Consider the following 20,923-nt stretch of genomic DNA (forward strand, 5'->3'; position numbering starts at 1 on the left):
TTTTATTGATGCAATTACTGAATTACTGAATTTACTATTAAATGGTATTCTTAATAGTGCAATTCTTATTACTATTAAAACGATCATTTATTGGTACAAAGCAATTCTTATTCTTATTCTTATTACTATTAAATGGGTCTCTCAAATCCGTCAAAAATGAGCGGGTATTAAATAGTGGATTTGTCCAAATACTCATTCCCCTATTCAGTTTTGTCCATATCATGTTATCCTTTACTATTATTAAGGATCCCATCAATTTACCATTTAATAGTGAATTTGTCCATATCATGTTATCGTTTACTATTATTAAGGATCGCATCAATTTTGACTAATAATATTAATGATAGTTTTTGTATATATGGTAATTAAAATAATAAAATAATAAAATAATGAGTAAACCATTCCCCATAAAATAATGAGTAAACCATTCCCCATAAAATATTTTTAACGTACACATTTTTTTTTACAATATTACAAAAATTAATTACAAATAATGAGTAAACCATTCCCCATACGAATTTTACTAATTATTTAATTTATTTTTTTAAAACCAAAATTCAGAATTTTTTGTAAACACGTAATTTACTAATTTTAATTTATATTTTTTATATAATACACATCAAAAACAAAATAAACAAAACAATCATTGTGCTCTTAATAAATATGGAATTAATTTATTACACAATCATATTTTTATATTTATGTAGTTATGTAATGTATATGAGTGTATATGACATCACAATATTCATTCTCATAATAATGCCACCTAATTTATACGATTTTCATAATTATACTATAATGTCGGTTTCATGTATTTTTGGTTGAAATTAAATTTTGAAGATTACGACTTAAAAATATAAGACACGCATAAACCATTAAACATATTATTTGAGAGCTTTACACCTATAAATAGACTGTCTACAACAAGTTTATATTCATCAAGACCAAAACAACCATATAATATTTTTGCATCATCAACCTTATTTACAATATATCATGGCTTCATCATATGATTCTGTTGCTTCGATCAATGCTTTGAAAGAGAGTTGGAACCTGATGGTTCGTGTCGTGCATTTGTGGTACGTCAAAGATCTTGATTCTTGAAAATTATCATTTTCCATTGAAATGGAAATGATGTACAAGAATGTAAGTTTTTTTCAACCAAACTCCTTTTTTTTTTTTTTATGTAATTGATATTTTTGCGTTTTTTTAAATCAAGTGTACAAGTCCTGTTCAATAATCTATTTTAATTTTATATTTGATATTTGATTTTTGATTTTTAAGGGTGATCGTATTCAAGTATGGGTGAAAGGAAGCAAACATTTTATTATGGGAGAAACATGTAAAATATCAGGTTAGCTTTGTAACCAATAAATTATAATTCTTAAACGCAACAATTATTCGTAAGTTTTTCCTCTATTTTATTTTTAATCTATTTACCTTTTGATGTGTGAACATTTGAGTCAAAGGGTTCGACTGATTTTGTTTTGCTCTTTTTTTTTTGAAATTTAAAGGGGCCAAAAGATCCAAAAGAAGATGATACGGAGATCAAACAATAAAGAGAAACTCCCATAACATTGGCAACAACTAAAGACTTAACCTCAGTTATTGTTAGAAGAATTGTGGTGGAAGGATTGTGTTCGTGATATAATTTAAGTTATGTGTTATTATTTATATGTAAAATAACTGTAAAAAAAATTGATATGTAAAATTTATATTTGATAAAAGTAATCAAAATGATATTATCACGCGGGCCACAATTTTGTTGTTTCTTCCTTATTTTATTTTTTTGGTAGAAATTTCTTCCTTATTCAGTTATTCTTTTTGACATGAATATTTTTTTTTCTGGTACAAGTAATTTATTCCTTTATTTAGTCAGATTCTTTTTTCGTGTCCCATTTATATATCTTAATAGTTTTTTTTGACATGGTTCTTAATAGTTACATATATATATATATATATATAAAATTACATATTTAAATTATATTTAGATATTTGTCAACATTCAAATATAAAATAATGTTGGGAGAGGTCGATCTCTAAAATAGATCTCATTTATCTCGAGAGAATTAGTCTCTGCAGTTGAGCATGGGGGATACCTTTGGTTTACCAAAAAGATATATAAAACAATGTACAGTAAAAATATACAAACAATGAAAACAAAAATTAGGAAATAAAAGATAATCTTTGTTGTAGCATACTAATAAATGCTATTTCAAAGTTCTTTAAATTTTATTCGATAATTTATCAAAAAATTTCAAAATATAGAATATGGTTTTATTTTAATACTTAGATGGAGACTTACTTAAGAATTTCTTTATATGGTTTAATTTTAAAAATGCATAAGATAATCCATCTATATCTATAATCTATAATATGAATAAAGTCAGACCTATTCATCTTTTTCTCTCCTATAAAATACTTGCTTCTCATGCATTCTATTCTCTGATGCATTTGACAATTAATTTATTTGTCTATAATAATTGCCAATAATTTCAAATTATCTCTACACAAATGGCCTTCTATAATTTTGAAATATAATTGATGCATTCTCTTTTTGTACTCATGTCTAATAATAAGTAATTAATTCTAGAAACATAGAGTATTTGGGCCACGCCTCATATGCCTTTTCCTTCTAATTTTCAAATTTATTTGTATTTCAAATTAAAATTCCAAATTTCTTTTTTGGACGAATTTCGAAGCTTTCAAACATAAGGAACTTTAAAAAAAATAAAATAAAGAACCTTATTTTATTATTTTAAATCATGCTGTATTTTTTAATTTTATAAATAGACCAAATAACAAGTCATGAAAATTGACATACACAAAAAAAAAAAACTATACTTATTTATAACGCAACAAAAAAAAAGTTGTACTACAGGTTATTTTTGCACTACCATATATATCATTATGTTTCACTAGCTTATTTGTACTACAAATATATTTTTAGCATATTTTCTATTAATTTCTATTAATACGATTATTAAACCAATTAACGCAAATACGTTTTTAGCATATTTTTAATGCAAATACATTTTTCATTTCTATATTAATAATATCAATTAATTGATTGATATTAATTAATTGATTCACTCATCAATAAAATAGAATGAATTAAAATCATATAAGGCAACAATTCAAAGAATTCTAATTCTAATAAATGTTTACTAGCTCATTTTTTCCGGTAAATAAAAAAAATGAAATTGAAATATATTTATTTGGGCGTAAATTAGCCACACGTTTTGTTTAATAAAAATATAAATATCAATCTCTATAATTATAGTAAATTCGAATTCAAAGAATAAAATAAAATCCTCTAAATAATTTTGTATTAATCTTTGACATAAAATAAAAAACTAATTAAAAGAAGCATTTATCTAAATGATTTTTTTATATTGTAAGGAAAAGGTTTTTAATTTTTATATTGTAAATAAAAGCTTTTTAATAATTTTATTTTTTAAAAAACTATAGGTACATTAAATCGAAATATTTTTTTTAAATGAAATAGTTTTTATAAATAATTATTTATATGAAGATTATATATTTATATTCATATATTAAGACGGAAATCTATTTTTATTTTATAATTTACGTGAGACTTTTGTATTTATAATTTACATGGGCATATATTTTTGCACATGTATTACTTTGGGGCTATACTTACCTGACAGTCGAACTGTGAATTATCAGCGAATTCTTCCATGAGAACAAGAGTGTTAATACTACTTAATACCAAAAAAAATATATTACAATAAATACGTTATTTTTATTCATATATTAACACAAAGACATATTTTTTTTCAATAATTTATACGATGTTCTATATTTATTTTATTTGGAGGATATTGATGTGGAAATTAAATTAACTAATATAAGATATATTCAAATAATTTTTTTAGGGTATTTTTGTTTCATATTTATTTTACTATGGGTATTATGAGATTATTTTAACTTTTTTTGTTTGTTTGGGGGGCTTTTTTTTAAAAAGTTTACACACGAGTCTATATTTTTACATATATATTAAGAGACATGATTATTTTTTTTGTAATTTATACGGGGCCTACTCTTTTTTTTTTTTTGTTATTCACGCGGGAAATATATTAAAATTGTACGTTTAATTTTCCGTAAAATAAAAAATCAGAGGTACAATTTTAATTGAATTGTATATGATTTTAAAACTATTTTAATTGACTATATTTATATATTAATACGAGATCTTATTTTATTTTATTTTATTTTTGACAAATACGGGATCTTACCTTTTTTATGTTATAGTTTTTCATTTTTCATCCTTTTTATTTCAGAATGATGAAAATTTTAATATTAAAATGTTAATTTTTTTGTCTCATTTTACCCGTGCTTGGCACGGGTCCGGATACTAGTTAACTTAAAATCTAAAATAAAGAAAAGTTACCAAAATTGCAATTAAGTCTAAAATAAACATAAACATAAATTAAGGACATTTCCGTGATTTCTTCTCTCTTACATCCAAGCCTAATCGAAGAGAAACAGAAGCGCTCACTCATTTCACTGCTTAATTATTATCTTAAAAAAGAAACTCCAAATTTCATTTAACTTCCATTTCAACTATAATAATTTCACACAAACGCAAATTCTCCACAAAAAATTGAAACAAAACCAACAACAAACAAATTTCAATCCCCAATTCTCATTCTTCTTAGATCTGTTTCTCGATTCGCATTTTCGCTTCAATCAATTCTACGCGATGTTTCGTTTCGAGCAGGAAAAGATCCGCAAGCGAATTTGATTTTACTTTCGATTTTGATTTTTCGATTGCGAAGCTGTTTCCATGGCGGAAGCTCTCTCCGTTATGCCAGCGGCCGTGCTACGTAACCTTGCTGATAAGCTCTATGAGAAACGGAAAAATGCTGCTCTTGAGGTTTTGTTCTTTCTCTTTTTCATTGTGATTTTTGGTTTTTTTTTTTTTGTTGATTATTGTAATTTTGGTGAATTTTGATTGCATTGGTGGAAATATAGGTTGAGGGGATTGTTAAGCAGCTTGCTTCTGCTGGGGATCATGATAAGGTAAATGCTGTGATCGATTTGTTGACTACGGAATACACGAATTCGCCGCAAGCAAATCATCGCAAGGTAGTTTAAGCTTATGTTTATGGATTTTTGTGTTGATTATTGCTATGTTTCAGTTTAATACTTTGAGAATTTTATAGTAATTATTGTTACTATTTTGGTTTAATGAAGGGAGGGTTGATAAGCTTAGCTGCTGCTACTGTTGGGCTGACTAATGAAGCTGCTCAGCATCTTGATGTGAGGGTTTCTTACTTGTTACTTCAATATATACTCCCTCTCTCTCTCATAAAAAGTGACATATTTAGGTTGTGCATGGTTTCTTAAAGAAAAATAGAGTAGTTAGATAACCAAGACACTAGGCTCAAGTGGTTAATGAGCCCCCCCTATGACGAATCGTTCGGGGGAACCTGAGTTCGATTCCTGGTGTGTACAACTTTTTGCCGGACTTTACTTACCTCGCAACCGAACTCTGGATTACCGGGGGCCCTTCCCCAGGGAACCAGAGGGTTAATACCAACAAAAAAATGGAGTAGTTAGAGTGGATGGGTTGAAATACATTAAATACGGATATATTAGTGGAAATATATTTTTAATGCTCTATTGATATTCTAAAGTGACAATTGTTTTGAGACAGATAAATATTGCAAATGAAACACTTGTAATGAGACAGATAGAGTATATACAAGTGCGCGCGCGCATGTGTATGTGTGTGAGTGGGTGTTTAATGGGTAGAACTGCCAATTAAGCACTCCATTGAGCATCTCATACCCCCTAATGCTCAAGTTAGTCAATTTCCTATTGTCATTTCAAAATTGTTTGGATTAATTTGCTGTTGCATCAGGAGAAAAAAAAATGAGGGGTTTCTCAAAGAACTCTGTTGAGGGTGAGAGGGTTTAACCTTTAAAATATAGACTTAGCCCCCCAAAACCCTCCCCTCCAAAACCCCATCCCAAACAGACCCTTAAGTGATCTGTATGTAGTAAACAATATAAGTATCTTGGTTCAAAATTTCATATACCCTTCCCAGTTTATCTCATACAAGGGGTTGAAAAATTCACTTTTTCATGGTGTATTAAATCCTTTCTTTAGTATATGCAGCAGTTTTCCCCCTCCTATTGAGTAAGAACATAGAATTGTTTGGTGTCTATGATCAAAGAATGTTTTTGGGCTTCTTTCCATATAAACTTATATTAAGCTCCCTTGGGCTTGCTTCTCGAAGTTTACATTTTACAGTTGTATTACATGTAGGTGTACAAAATCTAGTATTTTTGTTATTTTAGATATTCTAATCTTTGACAACATTTTGATTCTGTGACTTTTGTCATAGGTGAACATACTCCAACTGTATTTTTATACTACTATCTATTGCACAAGAAAATTTGAAAACTTCATCATTTGTATTATCTGTTAGCTGTTGCACAAGTAATTTTGGAAAATCACAGATTCATGTTATCTATAGCACAAGGAATTTCGCAAATCTACTGCATACTGAAACTGCAAGCATTTCACTGCATGGAATAATAGGTCTAAATCTGCTATTCTTGTCAGATGCTAGCTCTGTTCTTCGTGTATTTTGGTTAAGCTGATTTTAGTACGATTCAATATTCTTTGATGAATGCTGAGAAACACAATAATATTAACCTCAAGGGATAAAATTGAAATATGTGTGAAATTTTATCGAGCTAGAGTATATCTATTAATTAGTCAAAATATCTTCTTTTAAGTTGAATTTATCTTAAGCATGTATTACTGCTGCTGCTGCTGCTGCTGCTGCTACTACTACTACTCTAGTACTATTACCATTACTATTTTATTGAGAGCTTAATTGATATGTTTCCACACGTGTGTGCGTGATGACATGTGCTATGTGAGAGCATGTTTTATGTGTGTTTGTGTTTTCACTTTCCTTCTTACCTACATATCTTTTGTTTGATAGAGAATTGTGCCTCCAGTGTTAAATTCTTTCTCGGATCAAGATAGCAGAGTTCGTTATTATGCATGTGAAGCACTATATAACATTGCTAAGGTGAGGAGTTAATTATGCTTACCTATCTAAAGCTTCCATATGATAATATACAATCATCCAATGCGAATGGTCTTTTGATGCTATAGGTTGTGAGAGGAGATTTTATTGTATACTTCAACTTGATCTTTGATGCCTTATGCAAGCTTAGTGCAGATTCAGATGGCAATGTACAAAGTGCTGCACATCTCTTAGATCGACTCGTGAAGGTATAACAAGTTTTCTTGAACTTGAACAAGCCTTTAGGAGTCCTACATGAGTTCATACATAAATATTTCTGAACAGAGGTTTATCAATTAATGATTCAAGTCCTTTTAGATTAACTATTGATTATACTTTAATCTATTAACACAGGATATTGTGACCGAGAGCGATCAGTTCAGGTGCACTCTCTTCTCACTATTTAGCTATATGCTTCTTTGTATGACTATCTTGTGTTTCAAAGAGACTTGTACTCTTGTAGATATGTGGATCTCTGTATGTAACTTACACTGCTTCATACCCCACCGCTTTCATTTCTTGATATTCAGTATTGAAGAATTTATACCATTATTGAGGGAGCGCATGAATGTACTGAATCCATATGTCCGCCAGTTTTTGGTAGGATGGATTACTGTATTGGACAGTGTCCCAGATATTGATATGCTGGGTTTTCTTCCTGATTTTCTTGATGGTAAGTGTATCAATACAGAATGAGTATTTTCTGAGACATTTTTGTACAAAATCAATGTAAACCATCTAATCATTTATAAATGTCTCAGGTTTGTTTAACATGTTGAGCGATTCAAGTCATGAAATACGTCAACAAGCTGATTCAGCTCTTTCTGAGTTTCTTCACGAGATAAAGAACTCCCCAGTAAGGTTTCTTCCAATATATTTTTACATTTTGAGCTAGTAGCAAGTCCTCTGATAAGCTGATTCAGATGCCAATTATGCTTTCATGTCATTGTTTTTCTCTGTTAGTTCTCTGGGGAAGATTTAATTGCAGCTATTATCCACTTTTGTTTTCCCATGTTCAGGGATTCATCTATTTTCCGATTACTCTTGTTTTTGTGCATTTTGTGTTGATTAACAATGCTGTGCATCATTTCATGTACTATTTAGAAGCAAAAGCAACATGATTTGTTCATTTGTCATTTTCTGACTCAAGCAGTGCTACTCTTGAAGTCTGTAGATTATGGTAAAATGGCTGCAATACTGGTACAGAGGGCTGGTTCTCCAGATGAATTTACTAGGTTAACAGCTATCACATGGGTAAGTGGCATTGCAATGTTGACTTGTTAAGCAAGTACTTATTGTAATCAGAGTTTTGCTTAGTGTTAGCATCTTGTCAAAACTATCAGTTACTGTTTTGTTGTTAATTATTTTTCTCAAATGATGTCTCTGCATTTTTGTTTCAACAGATAAATGAGTTTGTCAAACTTGGTGGAGACCAGCTTGTTCGATACTATGCTGACATTCTTGGAGCTATTTTGCCTTGCATATCCGATAAAGAAGACAAAATTAGAGTGGTAGGTTTGTTTTCTTCTCTTCTTTGAGCCATTTTTTAGTGTTGCCTGGCACGTACAACAATGAATTTGAAATAATTTCTGGCTTATTTGTAAGGTTGCTAGGGAAACCAATGAAGAGCTACAAGCAATCAATGCTGATCCAGCTGAAGCGTTTGATGTAGGAGCAATCCTCTCAATTGCAAGGAGGTGTAGTTTTTCTAACCCAGAAATAAGGCTAGGTTTGACTTTCAAAAAACTTTTAACTGAAAAATGATTTTTATAGTGGTGAGCACCAGTCAAGCTACTGGGAAATGATCACAGGATCCTTTTTGTTTAAACAACTCTAGTATGTATTGATTATTCTGTGAAGTGATTTTGGGAATGGTTTGCTTGGTTAGGCAACTATCTAGTGAATGGGAGGCTACTCGAATCGAAGCTTTGCACTGGATATCAATCCTTTTAAACAGACATCGTGTTGAGGTGACTAGATTATTTTTATCTTCTATTTTGATATATTAAGGCTGCTATATTAAAGCTGTTATATTAAGATTGTTCTCGATGTCTATATCATAGATCTCAATTGCATGTCCATTTAAAATTACTTGCTCTGGAATCATTCTATTGTCTATGCCCTATAAATTTTGACATACAGATACTTCAATTTATTAATTGAATTAGCCTCCCGTTCATTTCTGTATTTATAGGGATACAATATGGGTGGCTTCTAGAGTGAGGGTTTCATCAAGCCCCTCACTGGTGGACCATCATGAACAACAATTAGGATTTGTTAGATTAAATAAGATCATATGATTTTAGTAGGTACTACCACAAGATCTCATCTCCACCCACTCTCTTTCTCTCGGCCTAATGTTTACGTTTCTATCTCTTTCTCTCTTCCAACACAACCATGGCAGCCGGCTCTCTTGTTTTCTTTACCATCTCTGACCTCTTACAGCAAAAATTAAACCACAAAATCTTCACCTTATTTGCAACTACCATAACCCTAAGAAAATTTTAAGATAAGAGAAACTTCAACAACCTAATTATAATGTTTGAGGTTGTTGCTTGTTTGTTTTGTCGTTCAACACAAAAAGAAGATGAACTTGTTTCTAAGTAAGCGATTTCGACTCAAAATCCTCGGTCCACCGACTGTGTTTATGATAAAAATTATCCCTTTTCATTCATTACCTGTTCCTAACTTTCACCGACAAGGTTTGTTTATTGTGAAAATTATTCAGTTTTTTTATCCCTTTTCATTCATTGATCAGAGAAATTGATGCTCTCAACCTAGAATTGACCATTATTTTTCTTTTAAGATCACTTCACAGAACAAAGTTATAAACAAACAAGTAGGAAAAAGGGCATTTTCAACTGGATTGGATGAGCACCATGATGAAAATAGTATTTACAGAGAATAATCAATGTGGCAGAAAAGTATTGTATGGCATCAAACTAAAAGATAATTATGGGTAGTGGTCAGTGGGTGCGATGGAATTGAAATACATTGTTGTAGAGGATGCTGATGGAACCAAAACAAGTTCTTCAAATCAAGAACATGAAGTATTTTTGATTTATGTTTCATATTGGGAGAAAAATTCAGTATGAAAGGTGTATGATAAGATCTAGTTAAACTACTCAATCTAACAGCTCTTACTCATGGCTCACCGTGAACCACTTAGTAGCTGGTTCACCATAGACATCGCCTACAATATGCCTTATTAATTTTGACATTACTTGTATTTATAATGATACTTCAATTTGGGTTAAATTGAAATATGGATACTTCCTTTATGTCTATATATAATAGAGATTTTGGTGACGATGACTCAACTGATTCCTTGTATGAAACAGGTTTTGACATACCTTAATGATATATTTGACACCCTACTGAAAGCACTTTCAGATCCATCTGATGAGGTAATTTAACCTAATACCATCTCCCCCCTCTTTTTTTTATTTTTATTTTTATTTTTTATCAAATCAATCATTTATTTCTGAATATCTTAAAAAACCATACATACTAAAATGCCGTGACAAGTAGTTGCAAATATCGAGTATGGTGTTTGGGAAAGTGGTAGTAGGTGCGTGGCTTGGGATTTCTATTTCTAGTCATAGGTCAAAGGTTTCAAACTTATTCTTATATTAGATGATAGTGGTCAGGTATTGGCTCACCTCAACCTCCCCCCCCCAAAATTAGGAAGGCTTCTCACCCTTTCTGTATTTCTTATGTCAAATAAATCAATTTCACTCAAAATACTCATTTCTGTAATGGAGATATGTCTATGGTTTTGGATATTTTTGTAATTTTTTTTTTGAGCCTTTATGTTTAGAGGATAAATTACACATTTTTCCCATTGTCTTCAGAGGTCAGACTAATGACCATGTTAAAATTGACTGTCCTCCTATTGATTTATTGGAGTTTGGCCACTCCATGTTGTTATATGGAGTTGAGGCCAAATGGTTAGAGGCTATATTGATTTCTTGACATGCCCTCTTGACTATTAAACATGATGTAAAAACTGGACTGGATTGTTTGGTTGAACCAGTTGGGGCCATGAGCCACCAATTATAATTCTGGTTTGAAAATTATCATGGTCAGCCACTGTTCAATCAGGGATTCAACCACAAATCTAATTGATTTAACTGATTGAAATGTGACCTTGAGATCTCATCTGTTTGCTCCTCTGGTTTGGTATTTAACCATTGATCTTGTGCTGACTGAATAAAGAGGTGATATTTTTTTGAGGATTCCCTTGTATGCTATATTGTTTAACTGTGGAAACTGCAAATCATTCACATGAATTGTCATTAATTCATCTGAATTCTTTAATATCAAATAGGTTGTTCTTTTAGTTCTTGATGTTCATGCATGCATTGCAAGAGATCCTCTGCACTTCCGTCATCTTGTCGTTTTCCTTGTGCACAATTTCAGGCTAAATAATTCTCTTTTGGAGAAGTAAGCTATTTTTCTTCATCCTATCGTGTGTTCTTCTATTTATATAATTACCTTTTATTAAAATTTCATTCTATACAATTAACTCTAGGCGCGGTGCTTTGATAATTCGTCGTCTTTGTGTGCTTTTGAATGCTGAGAGAGTCTACCGTGAACTTTCTACAATATTAGAAGGAGAATCAGATTTGGATTTTGCATCAATTATGGTTCAGGTTTGTTTGACTTTTCCCTGAGCTAAATAAATGGCTGCATCGGAATTTCATGTTGCTGTTTCATAAATATGTTGTGTTATGTGGATGACAGTGATAGAGCTATTTGCTAATGGGAATGATTTGGTTTTGACTGTGTAACACAACTGGCTAACTTTTTAAGGTTTTGTAGCTGTTGGATGTTGTAGATACATCTAACGTTTGTGTTTTAATTTTTTTTGATGGAGTACATTGTTTTGGTCCCTCAAAATATTGCTATTTTCCCATTTGTCCTCCCTATTTTAATTTTTATCAAAATGAGTCATCCATAAGTTATTTTGTTTGCTAAACGATCTCTTCATTAGTTTTCTGTTGCATTTGATTGTTAAGTGCACACGTGGCATACAACTAGACAGCATTTCATAAACAAAATTATCCTATTGTGGACTTGTTAAGGTCGTTGTGATATTTTTAGGGACCGTTAAAAAATAAAAACAAATAATGGTGAAATGTAATGGAGGGAATATTTGGTAAGCTAAAATAATTTGAGGACTTGTGAGATTTTTTTTTTTAAATGAGGGACTAAATGGGAAAATCATAATATTTTGAGGAATTGCCAACAACAGATTTAGTGAACTTAAATTGCATTTCAATAGAATTGGAAGTGCAAGATTACAATGCGGAAGCTTTCTTCTATTGGATGGAAATTAGTTTTTGTTTTGACCTAATAATGTTGTATGACCTTCGATTGTAAGCTACAATCAATTTTATAGAACCAGATAAGTTAATGCCTTATCTTTAATATATCTAGCCTAGATGATTTTGGGGTGAACAGTCCTGGGACACTATTGGCAATATTATATTTTTTTGCCTTTAATTGCTTTGTTGTTATATTTCTTTGTTTTTACAAGTCTGAAACTCAGACAATCCTATGTAGTAAAACAGTATTCACTGTATATGTTTTTCTTCCATTTGATTTTTTTTCTTTCAGGCTTTGAATTTGATCTTACTTACATCATCAGAATTGTCTGAGATTCGAGATCTTTTGAAGCAGTCACTGGTAAATCCTGCCGGGAAGGACTTGTATGTTTCTTTGTATGCGTCTTGGTGTCATTCTCCAATGGCAATTATAAGTCTCTGCTTTTTAGCTCAGGTATATATCTATAACTCAGTTAAGTTAATTTGTTTCAAGTTTAAGTCTCTCCTTCTCTAGCACATGTGTGCAATCTGACACATACACACACAGCAAACAATTTTTAGCTTTATTTGGATAACACATCCCCATTTGTGTAATATAAATTTTGCATCTTCCTCAACAGACTTACCGACATGCAAGTGCTGTTATTCAATCTCTGGTAGAGGAGGATATAAATGTCAAGTTTTTGGTCCAATTAGATAAATTGATTCGCTTGCTGGAAACTCCAATCTTTGCTTATCTCAGATTGCAGGTGCTTAATCGAAACAGACCATTTTTAATCGATGTGTATGTTTAAGTTTGGTAATAACATTTGTGTACTTCAGTCTGGTAAAATTTGGTTAATATGGACATGCTTGTGTTTATAATAATTACGATTAATGGATAGTTATATTTTTAAGTTGTCGTAAAGGATGATTTTATTTTTAAGTGGCTTCGCTCATGTACTGGAACTTTAATTTTGCAGCTTCTCGATCCTGGAAGATATTTATGGCTATTCAAAGCATTGTATGGTCTTTTGATGTTGCTTCCTCAGGTATCTCAATTAAAAATTTGTTAGCACATTAATTCTCTTGTTAGAGTGGGGTATGTTCCAACATCCTTTCATGGTAGGGTAACAATATTATTACCCTGTTTACTCTATTCTTAAAATGGATACATTTCTTATTTCAATGCAGTTATATAATATTTATTTCAGAGGATGGGATGTCGTGTGTGTGTGTGTGTGTGTGTCTATATATAACTATATAATATATAACTATATAATATATTACCTTCCCTTTCATTTTGCAAGACATTTAGTCGTTTCCGTAAATCAGCTGGGTAACTAAACACACATATAGTATTTATGTTGTCATTCATAATCTATTGGTAGGAGTTAGGAATTAACGTTATGTTGTTTAAATCTTGACCCTTAATTTTACACCATGCAGCAAAGTGCAGCCTTTAAGATACTAAAAACTCGTTTAAAAGCTGTGCCGTCATATTCTTTCAATCGCGCGCAACTGAATAGAATGCCTTCTGGGGATTACTACCAATTTGTTCCTCAGATGCCTGATGACAATCATACAGAAGAGGATGGTGGGAGCTCATATAATGGATTAAACTTTGCTACAAGGTTACAACAGTTTCAGCAAATGCAGCAGCAACATAGGGTACACACTAAATCGCGAAGAGCATCACGCAGTTTATCCACTTCCTTACCAAAGGTTGCTGGCCTCTTCATTCTACATGTTGGTTTATAAGATGTTTCATATAAATTATTAGTTGAGGGTTTATCAAATTTAAAGAGAATATTGCAAGGAAGAGAAAGTGGTTTCTGATTTCAGACATCCTAATGATTCGTTCCGTTTTCTGATGTCTTTATTTGCACTATATGCAGGAGGCACAAAAAGAGGAAGAACCACATAGACCTCAGTCTACTGATCTTAATGTTCCTCCTTCAAGACCAAGGAGAAATTCAGGGCAACTACAACTATAATTCTAATGTTTTTCTACCTATGTCGAGTCTAATCAGTGCATGTGGACTTCGAATGGGGTCGGGTATGATTTGTAAAATTGTAAATCATAGTAGTTTGTTTTATTCTATTTGTTAGAAAGGTTGGGTTTTTGAATCAAGATGAAGCTTGGAGGGTTTTCTAGGCTATATTCTTTTGACCATGTAGAACGTGATGCTCACTGGTTCTGTTATTTTTGTTGAAAAACCATGTGAGCTAGATGGGATATTTTATCTAGTGAAGTTTCTTATTGTATAGGGTAAATTATACACCCTTATGCCGTCTTCATATGATAGATAGAAATATTATATTTTCCTTTTCTCATATATGGTAAATTATGCTTCATTCCATTTCGTATTGAGTGTTGTTAAAAAAAGAAAATTTGCTCTAAATGTCACTTATGTTTTCAATGTAAAATTAATTTATATTCTATCATCAAACTATCGTTTAAGTGTTTGCATATTCATTCTTTACCGTTGGGAGCTACTAACGCCCATCGTCCACAATCTTCTCTTGCTCTTTCAAGCTGGAGATCTTAGATCCAAAAGGATCAAATAATTATGTACAAATAACAAGATCACAAACATGCAAACATTTAGACGGGTGTGATTATTTAAAAATTGAGGGTGAGATAAAGTTAGCTCTCCAGAAATAATTCACCTACTTGAACTCTTCTAAAAGATGAACAACCAATTCAATAGTGCATAAAAGGAATAGCATAACTCTGTTTAAACAAACATGTCAATTTACAACCGTCCCATATCCTCTTGGCTTTAATTCTTTTTTAACATTTCTAATAATTTTTTTATAAAATTACAGAATATTATAAATTTATTTAACCTTTCATGTAATACCAAAAATCTTGAAATCATAAATCCACCTGCTAAGTGAATTTAAGACACCAAAGTGATAAATCCCATTGCTTTACATTAACAAACTCCTACAAAGAATATTAGGATACCCTCTTTTCATTGTATTGTTTTGGCTCCCTATTGTTTTATTATTAAATGAGACTTACAAGAATCTCATTCCATACATAAAGCAAAGGACCTCTCTGGCGAGGGCCTCTTTGCTGGATAATAAAAGCTCTTTGATCCTTGAGGACTGTCTTGGCCCTAGTGAGCCCTGATACCAAACTCGCCTAAACTTCTTTCTACAAAAATAAAATAATACAAAGGGTATTAAACATCATCGCGCATCAGTAGATGTAAAGGAATGAGCAAATCCAGGAGCCCGAGGCGGTATACTTGACTGTGTATTCTCACAACTATCAACCATCGAGGAGGAATACGAAACATCGAGTGTGTTGCTCATTCCTTCAAGATTCTTCCACCTACTTAGTGCTTCAGGCAAATTCATATCAAGGTCAATCCCATACATGTCATCGGCATCAAGTTCAGCCGGCTTCCAAACCTCGACAAGAGGTGCTAGTACGTTCACTACGTGTCCCATGTCAGGACGTTGATTAGGCTCTCTAACACAACAGTTGCCGGCCAATCCTGCAATAGTCTTGAAACTCTTCAAGCCTTCCTCATCGATATCCATTGTCGGATCAATGATCTTTTCGAACGAGTTATTGCTCAATAGCATCCTGCGGAACCATGTAACAAGGTGGATGTTCTCCTCTGGTTGGCTGTTGTCGAGTGCTCTCCTTCCGGTTATCATCTCCATAAGAATCACACCGAAGCTGTATACGTCAACCTTTGTGGTGACTCTTCCGGTTACTGTTCACATCATACCATTTTAATGAGTTAGAGAATTCAACAAGAAAGGAGAAAATTTTACAATATGCTAGCATGTCAATTGCTTGTTTTTTATCATATGCTAGCACCAAATATTCTTTCTAATGAACTAAAAAGTATATATCAATCAGCAAATTAGAGGGAACATTTCAAGGCGTGCAAAATGGATAAAGATGATAAGGGCATTTTTGTTTAAGGATTCAAAAAAAGTGATTTAACAATGTATTAAAATTGAATCCTATTTAGTAATTTTTATGCAATGCATAGAAATTACTAATCTCCATCGGCTTTTAGGAGGATTACAAACAAATCCAATTACGAGTCAATATTTATTCCAAAACTAAATTTAACAAAACAATATGTCATCTTTGATTTCTCATAAGAGTATAGTATTTGAAACTGTTGCAAAAAAATTGTTTTTGCATATTCACTATCTCCTTTCTATATGAAAGTGTTGGAAACTGTTGCAAAAAAAAATGTTGACTAAAAAAACACCTGTTCAGCTGACACTAGTAGAGACCTAGATATTTAACATAAGCAACAGAAAACAGTGGTATGCAACAAAAATTTCCAAAATATAATTAACATATATGACTACCTGCATACTCCGGTGCTAGATATCCAAAAGTTCCAGCAATTCTAGTCTGGAATGAGGCTTGTCCTTCTGGAGCAAGTCGAACCAACCCAAAGTCGGATACTTTAGCGCGCATATCATCCCCAAGCAAGATATTTGATGGTTTCAGATCCCTGTGGATGAAAATTTGATGTGCCAAACCATGAAGATATTCAACACCTCTAGCAACATCTAAAGCAATGGAGAGCCTTCTCTTCCATTCGAGCGGTTTTGACCCATCATCTTTCCAGTCAAACAGATGTTGACTAAGAGTCCCCTGAGGCATGTATTCATAGACAAGAAGTTTCTCATTGTCTTCCAAGCAATAGCCGAGAAGTCCGACCAAATGCCTATGTCGAACCTTAGTAAGAACTGCAATTTCAGATTTGAACTCATTCAGCCCTTTGTCACCAACCATTTCAGTTTGCATCCTTTTAACTGCAATTTTCGTTCCATCGGCCAATTCTCCTTTGTATACAGTGCCGAAACCTCCCTTCCCCAATATGTTCTTTTCACTAAAATTATCTGTAACTTCTCTCAAAACTTGAATCGATATGACCATATTACCAGCTTCCACATTTTGAACACTACTCGATGGACTAAAATCACCAGTCCCTCCTACAACACCAGCACTTCCAGATGCTGCAACACTTATCTTCACAGCATTTCCATCTCCAGAATGACGAGGATGTACCACTATTGCATTTGGAGTTTGAACATTGTTGTAGCGCTTATTATGTCTTCTACCATACATAACAAATACCAAAACCCCTACACAAAGTAAGCCAACAATCCCCATCACAATACCAACAATAGTTCCAACACCAAGTTTCTTCTTATCCTCCCCTCCAGAACTAGAGCTGGGCGACCCGTGAGGTTTATCCTTTCCGATATCAGGATTCCCATTGGTTTTAACAACCACACCTGCACGAAACGACGGTATCTGACCATACAATGAATTATTGGAAACATCTAGCAATTTCAAAGCCGGCATACTAGCAAGTTCTTTAGGTATAGTTCCGGTGAGATTATTGTTAGCAAGAAGCAACTCTGTCACAGAACTAAGACTTGCAAAACTAGGAGATATACTGCCAGAAAAACCCATGTTTTGAAAGTTAATAACAGAAATATTACCACGAGAACAAGTAATCCCTACCCAAACAACACTGCCATTACAAGGGCTATTACCTTGCCAACTGTCAGCAAGTTTAAAAGGATAACCAAAAGCTTCAGCAACAGAAAGCAAAGCATTAACAAGTGGACTACATGGTTGACCAACAACCTTGGTGCAAAAGCTATTAGTCCCTCTAACCAAATCCATATCAACCTGAACACCGTCTTGAAACTTAGGAGGTGAACCTTGAAGATCATTGTTTGTCAAATTCACAACTTTCAAACTCTGAAGGGAAGTTAAAGACGGTGGAACAACACCGGTTAACTTATTATCCCTCAAACTAACATCAAACAATTGATCGAGATTTGAAAAATCAGGTATAGGACCAGTAAACAAATTGCCATGAACCCAAATTTGTTGCAATGAAGTCATATTTTGTAAAACAGAAAGTGTACCATTGAGTTTATTATTACTCTTTTGACCATTCACCCAAAGCTTCTGTATTGAACTACCAGATAAAGTATTAGGCAAATTACCTTCAAGATAATTGAAACTTAGACTCAAAAAAGTCAAGCTTGGAAAAGTTTGTTCACCAAAGAATTCAGGAATTTGACCAACAAAACTAACATTGACAGCAGAAAAAGATTGTAGGGCTAAACAATTCTTAAGACTAGAAGGAATTTGCCATTGAGAAAAAGGGTTAGAATCAATTCCTACCTCTATCAAATTAGTGAGGTTATTGAAGAAATCATTTGGCATGGAAGTGAAATTGTTATTGTTAATATGCAAATACTGAAGTGAATTTGGCATGTAAGGAACATTTCCAGATAAACTATTTCCCCTGAAATCAAAATTAGTTAACTCACTGAGTTTCGCCAATTCTTCTGGTAAAGAACCTTGAACAGTTGAACTGTTAAGTTTTATTGAAGTAACCCTATTCATTCCATTGCAATTAACTCCCGCCCATTTGCAATAATCATTGTTTGACCAATCAAGATTATTTTTTGATAGTGAAGTTTTCAGCTTTTGCATCACAGCACCATCATCTTGAGACCAAGCACAAAAAAACATAAGAGAAAACAGCACAATAAGGTGAAGAACGTAGGAAATTCCGAAACCCATTTAGGATTTTGTTCAAATTTAGGGTTTTTTTGTTGCTGATGAAAATGGGTTTCTGAAAGAGTTTAAAAAACAGAGGAAGATGATGGTGTAAGAGAAAAGTGAATGTGATGTGATAAGGATTGTGGTGCAAAAGGGAATGTGTTTTTTTGGGAGAATAATAATAATAATGGGAAAGAAAAAGAAGAAAAATGCATTTAATGGTAATGAATGAATGAATTGGAATTTGATTTGATACGGTGAAGAAAAAGGAACAAGAGTCATTCATATTGTTGAGAAGAAGAAAAGAAACTGAAGTACGTAGTACACTGTGGTATTACGTGGAGAATCTAGCTTACGTGTCCAATTTATAGGTACTGTTTTGGCCTCACTTTCTAAAAGTTACTTTAAAATTAGTAGAATGTTAACTTGTGCCCTTAAGGGCACATGTTAAGAAGATAAATGTGGAAAAAATTTATTGAATTTGTGGTGTATTCAATTATCTAAACATTAAATTCTTTGTATCATTAAATACTGTATTTCTATTTTTAGGTAGCTTAACATGTGCCCTTAAGGCACAAGTTAACATGACCCTTAAAATTAAAGTTCAAAAAATAAAAAACTTTTAAATAAAGCTAAAGGGGCATGAGCCTCAGTTAAATTGATGATAATAGGGTACATATGATTAAAAAAAAGAAATATTTTATTATAATTAATGTATTTAATTCATTTTTTAAATTTTTTATAAATTAATTCCACAAAATTTAAGAGAATATTTTTATTTTTGGATTTTTAAAATATTGTATTTCCTACTAATCATTATTTAGTTCAGTGGTGATTAACACTGAACTTGGTAGGGAGGACCGTTGTTCGATTCCCCGCAACTACGATTGGGAGGGGGCTGGAACCAAATTCAACTGGTGGTAAAAGCAAATTTTTTTTTGTACTTCTCCATTTTAAAAAGTGATTTTCTAGGCATTAAACTATTTAATTTAATAAAAAATGAAAAATAAATAAAGTTCCATGCTAAAAAATATATTTGCATGTAAGACACTTGGAAGTATACTTAGAGGGATTTTGATTTTCTCCGATTATTATCTCATATTTTCTCTATTTTTGCTAAAAAATATATTTGCATGTAACACACTTGGAAGTATACTTGTTTTTTTTTCGAAATTCTTCTGCATATCTCTTATTCATGTGAAAAGAGACATGGTTGTGTAATGTATTGGGCTCAGAACAGTTTGCACCTTTCTCAGTCAAAAAACAAGTATGTCGATTCATGTAGCAGAAATCATCATTCCAGGATTTCATCATGTCTTCTGGAGTTGATCTAGGATCGACTACACACCAACTATATGGATCAAGTCTTGCCTCACCAAATCAAACATAACAAATCTTTAATATTTAAATCCAACACAAAGATACTTAAATTTAGTGCTGAGGAATTTAAATTTTTACTTTAAATGCATTTGCAAACTTCAAGTACCTCCCTCCTACACAAAAATCAAAAATTAGTTGAACATAAATTCTTGTATACATGCACTATATAATCTCAGTAAATTAGTAAGATAATTAGCAATTCAACGCAATTGTTTTTACTGGGATATATAGTGCATGAATACAAGAATTTAATAACAAGTGGTGGGATGTGTTTTTTTATACTTATATAATGTTAAAGTTGAAGGAGTAGTTTATACATATAAAAATGAAAATAAAATGAAACTTGAATTGAAGCAGTTAGGCCGACGGTGGATGATTTTCAGTTTCGCACTTTCTTTTTTTATGGAAAATGATAGTCCGCTAATCAATTTTCGTCGAAGGGGTTAAAGCAGCAGTGTGGAAACTACGATAGTTAGTTATAAGGGCCTGGATCCTGATGGCATAAACTTCGACTTTCTAAAAGAGTTTTGGCTAGAAATGAAAGATGGCATCATGAGGTTTATTATGGAGTTTCACATG

At 32.2% G+C, this 20,923-nt stretch overlaps 2 protein-coding genes across 3 annotated transcripts; one reads left to right on the forward strand and one right to left on the reverse strand.

Moving 5' to 3' along the window:
• Window positions 1–4,455: 4,455 nt before the first annotated feature.
• On the forward strand, window positions 4,456–14,748 carry LOC123902489 (protein VAC14 homolog). Of its 2 annotated transcripts, XM_045952238.1 has the most exons (20): window positions 4,456–4,900; window positions 4,999–5,112; window positions 5,221–5,286; window positions 6,986–7,075; window positions 7,162–7,281; window positions 7,427–7,455; window positions 7,603–7,745; window positions 7,834–7,928; window positions 8,240–8,326; window positions 8,476–8,583; window positions 8,678–8,769; window positions 8,961–9,042; window positions 10,414–10,479; window positions 11,403–11,518; window positions 11,607–11,727; window positions 12,695–12,856; window positions 13,023–13,151; window positions 13,365–13,433; window positions 13,831–14,106; window positions 14,280–14,748. In XM_045952238.1, exons 1-20 carry the CDS (start codon window positions 4,811–4,813, stop codon window positions 14,376–14,378), a joined length of 2,154 nt encoding a protein of 717 aa, XP_045808194.1. In that variant the 5' UTR covers window positions 4,456–4,810; the 3' UTR covers window positions 14,379–14,748. The 2 variants fall into 2 exon arrangements, with proteins under 2 accessions (XP_045808194.1, XP_045808188.1); XM_045952232.1 differs by having other exon boundaries at window positions 4,488–4,900; window positions 7,427–7,745.
• Window positions 14,749–15,092: 344 nt separating this feature from the next.
• On the reverse strand, window positions 15,093–19,250 carry LOC123902663 (receptor protein kinase TMK1-like). Its single transcript, XM_045952442.1, has 2 exons — window positions 16,735–19,250; window positions 15,093–16,118 (listed from the first exon to the last, which is right to left on the reverse strand). The coding sequence occupies exons 1-2, from the start codon at window positions 18,983–18,985 to the stop codon at window positions 15,583–15,585; spliced, it is 2,787 nt and encodes a 928-aa protein (XP_045808398.1). The 5' UTR covers window positions 18,986–19,250; the 3' UTR covers window positions 15,093–15,582.
• Window positions 19,251–20,923: the final 1,673 nt, after the last annotated feature.

The sequence above is a fragment of the Trifolium pratense genome, linkage group LG1 (genome assembly GCF_020283565.1).
Source record: "Trifolium pratense cultivar HEN17-A07 linkage group LG1, ARS_RC_1.1, whole genome shotgun sequence".
NCBI classification, from domain to species: Eukaryota; Viridiplantae; Streptophyta; class Magnoliopsida; order Fabales; family Fabaceae; genus Trifolium; species Trifolium pratense.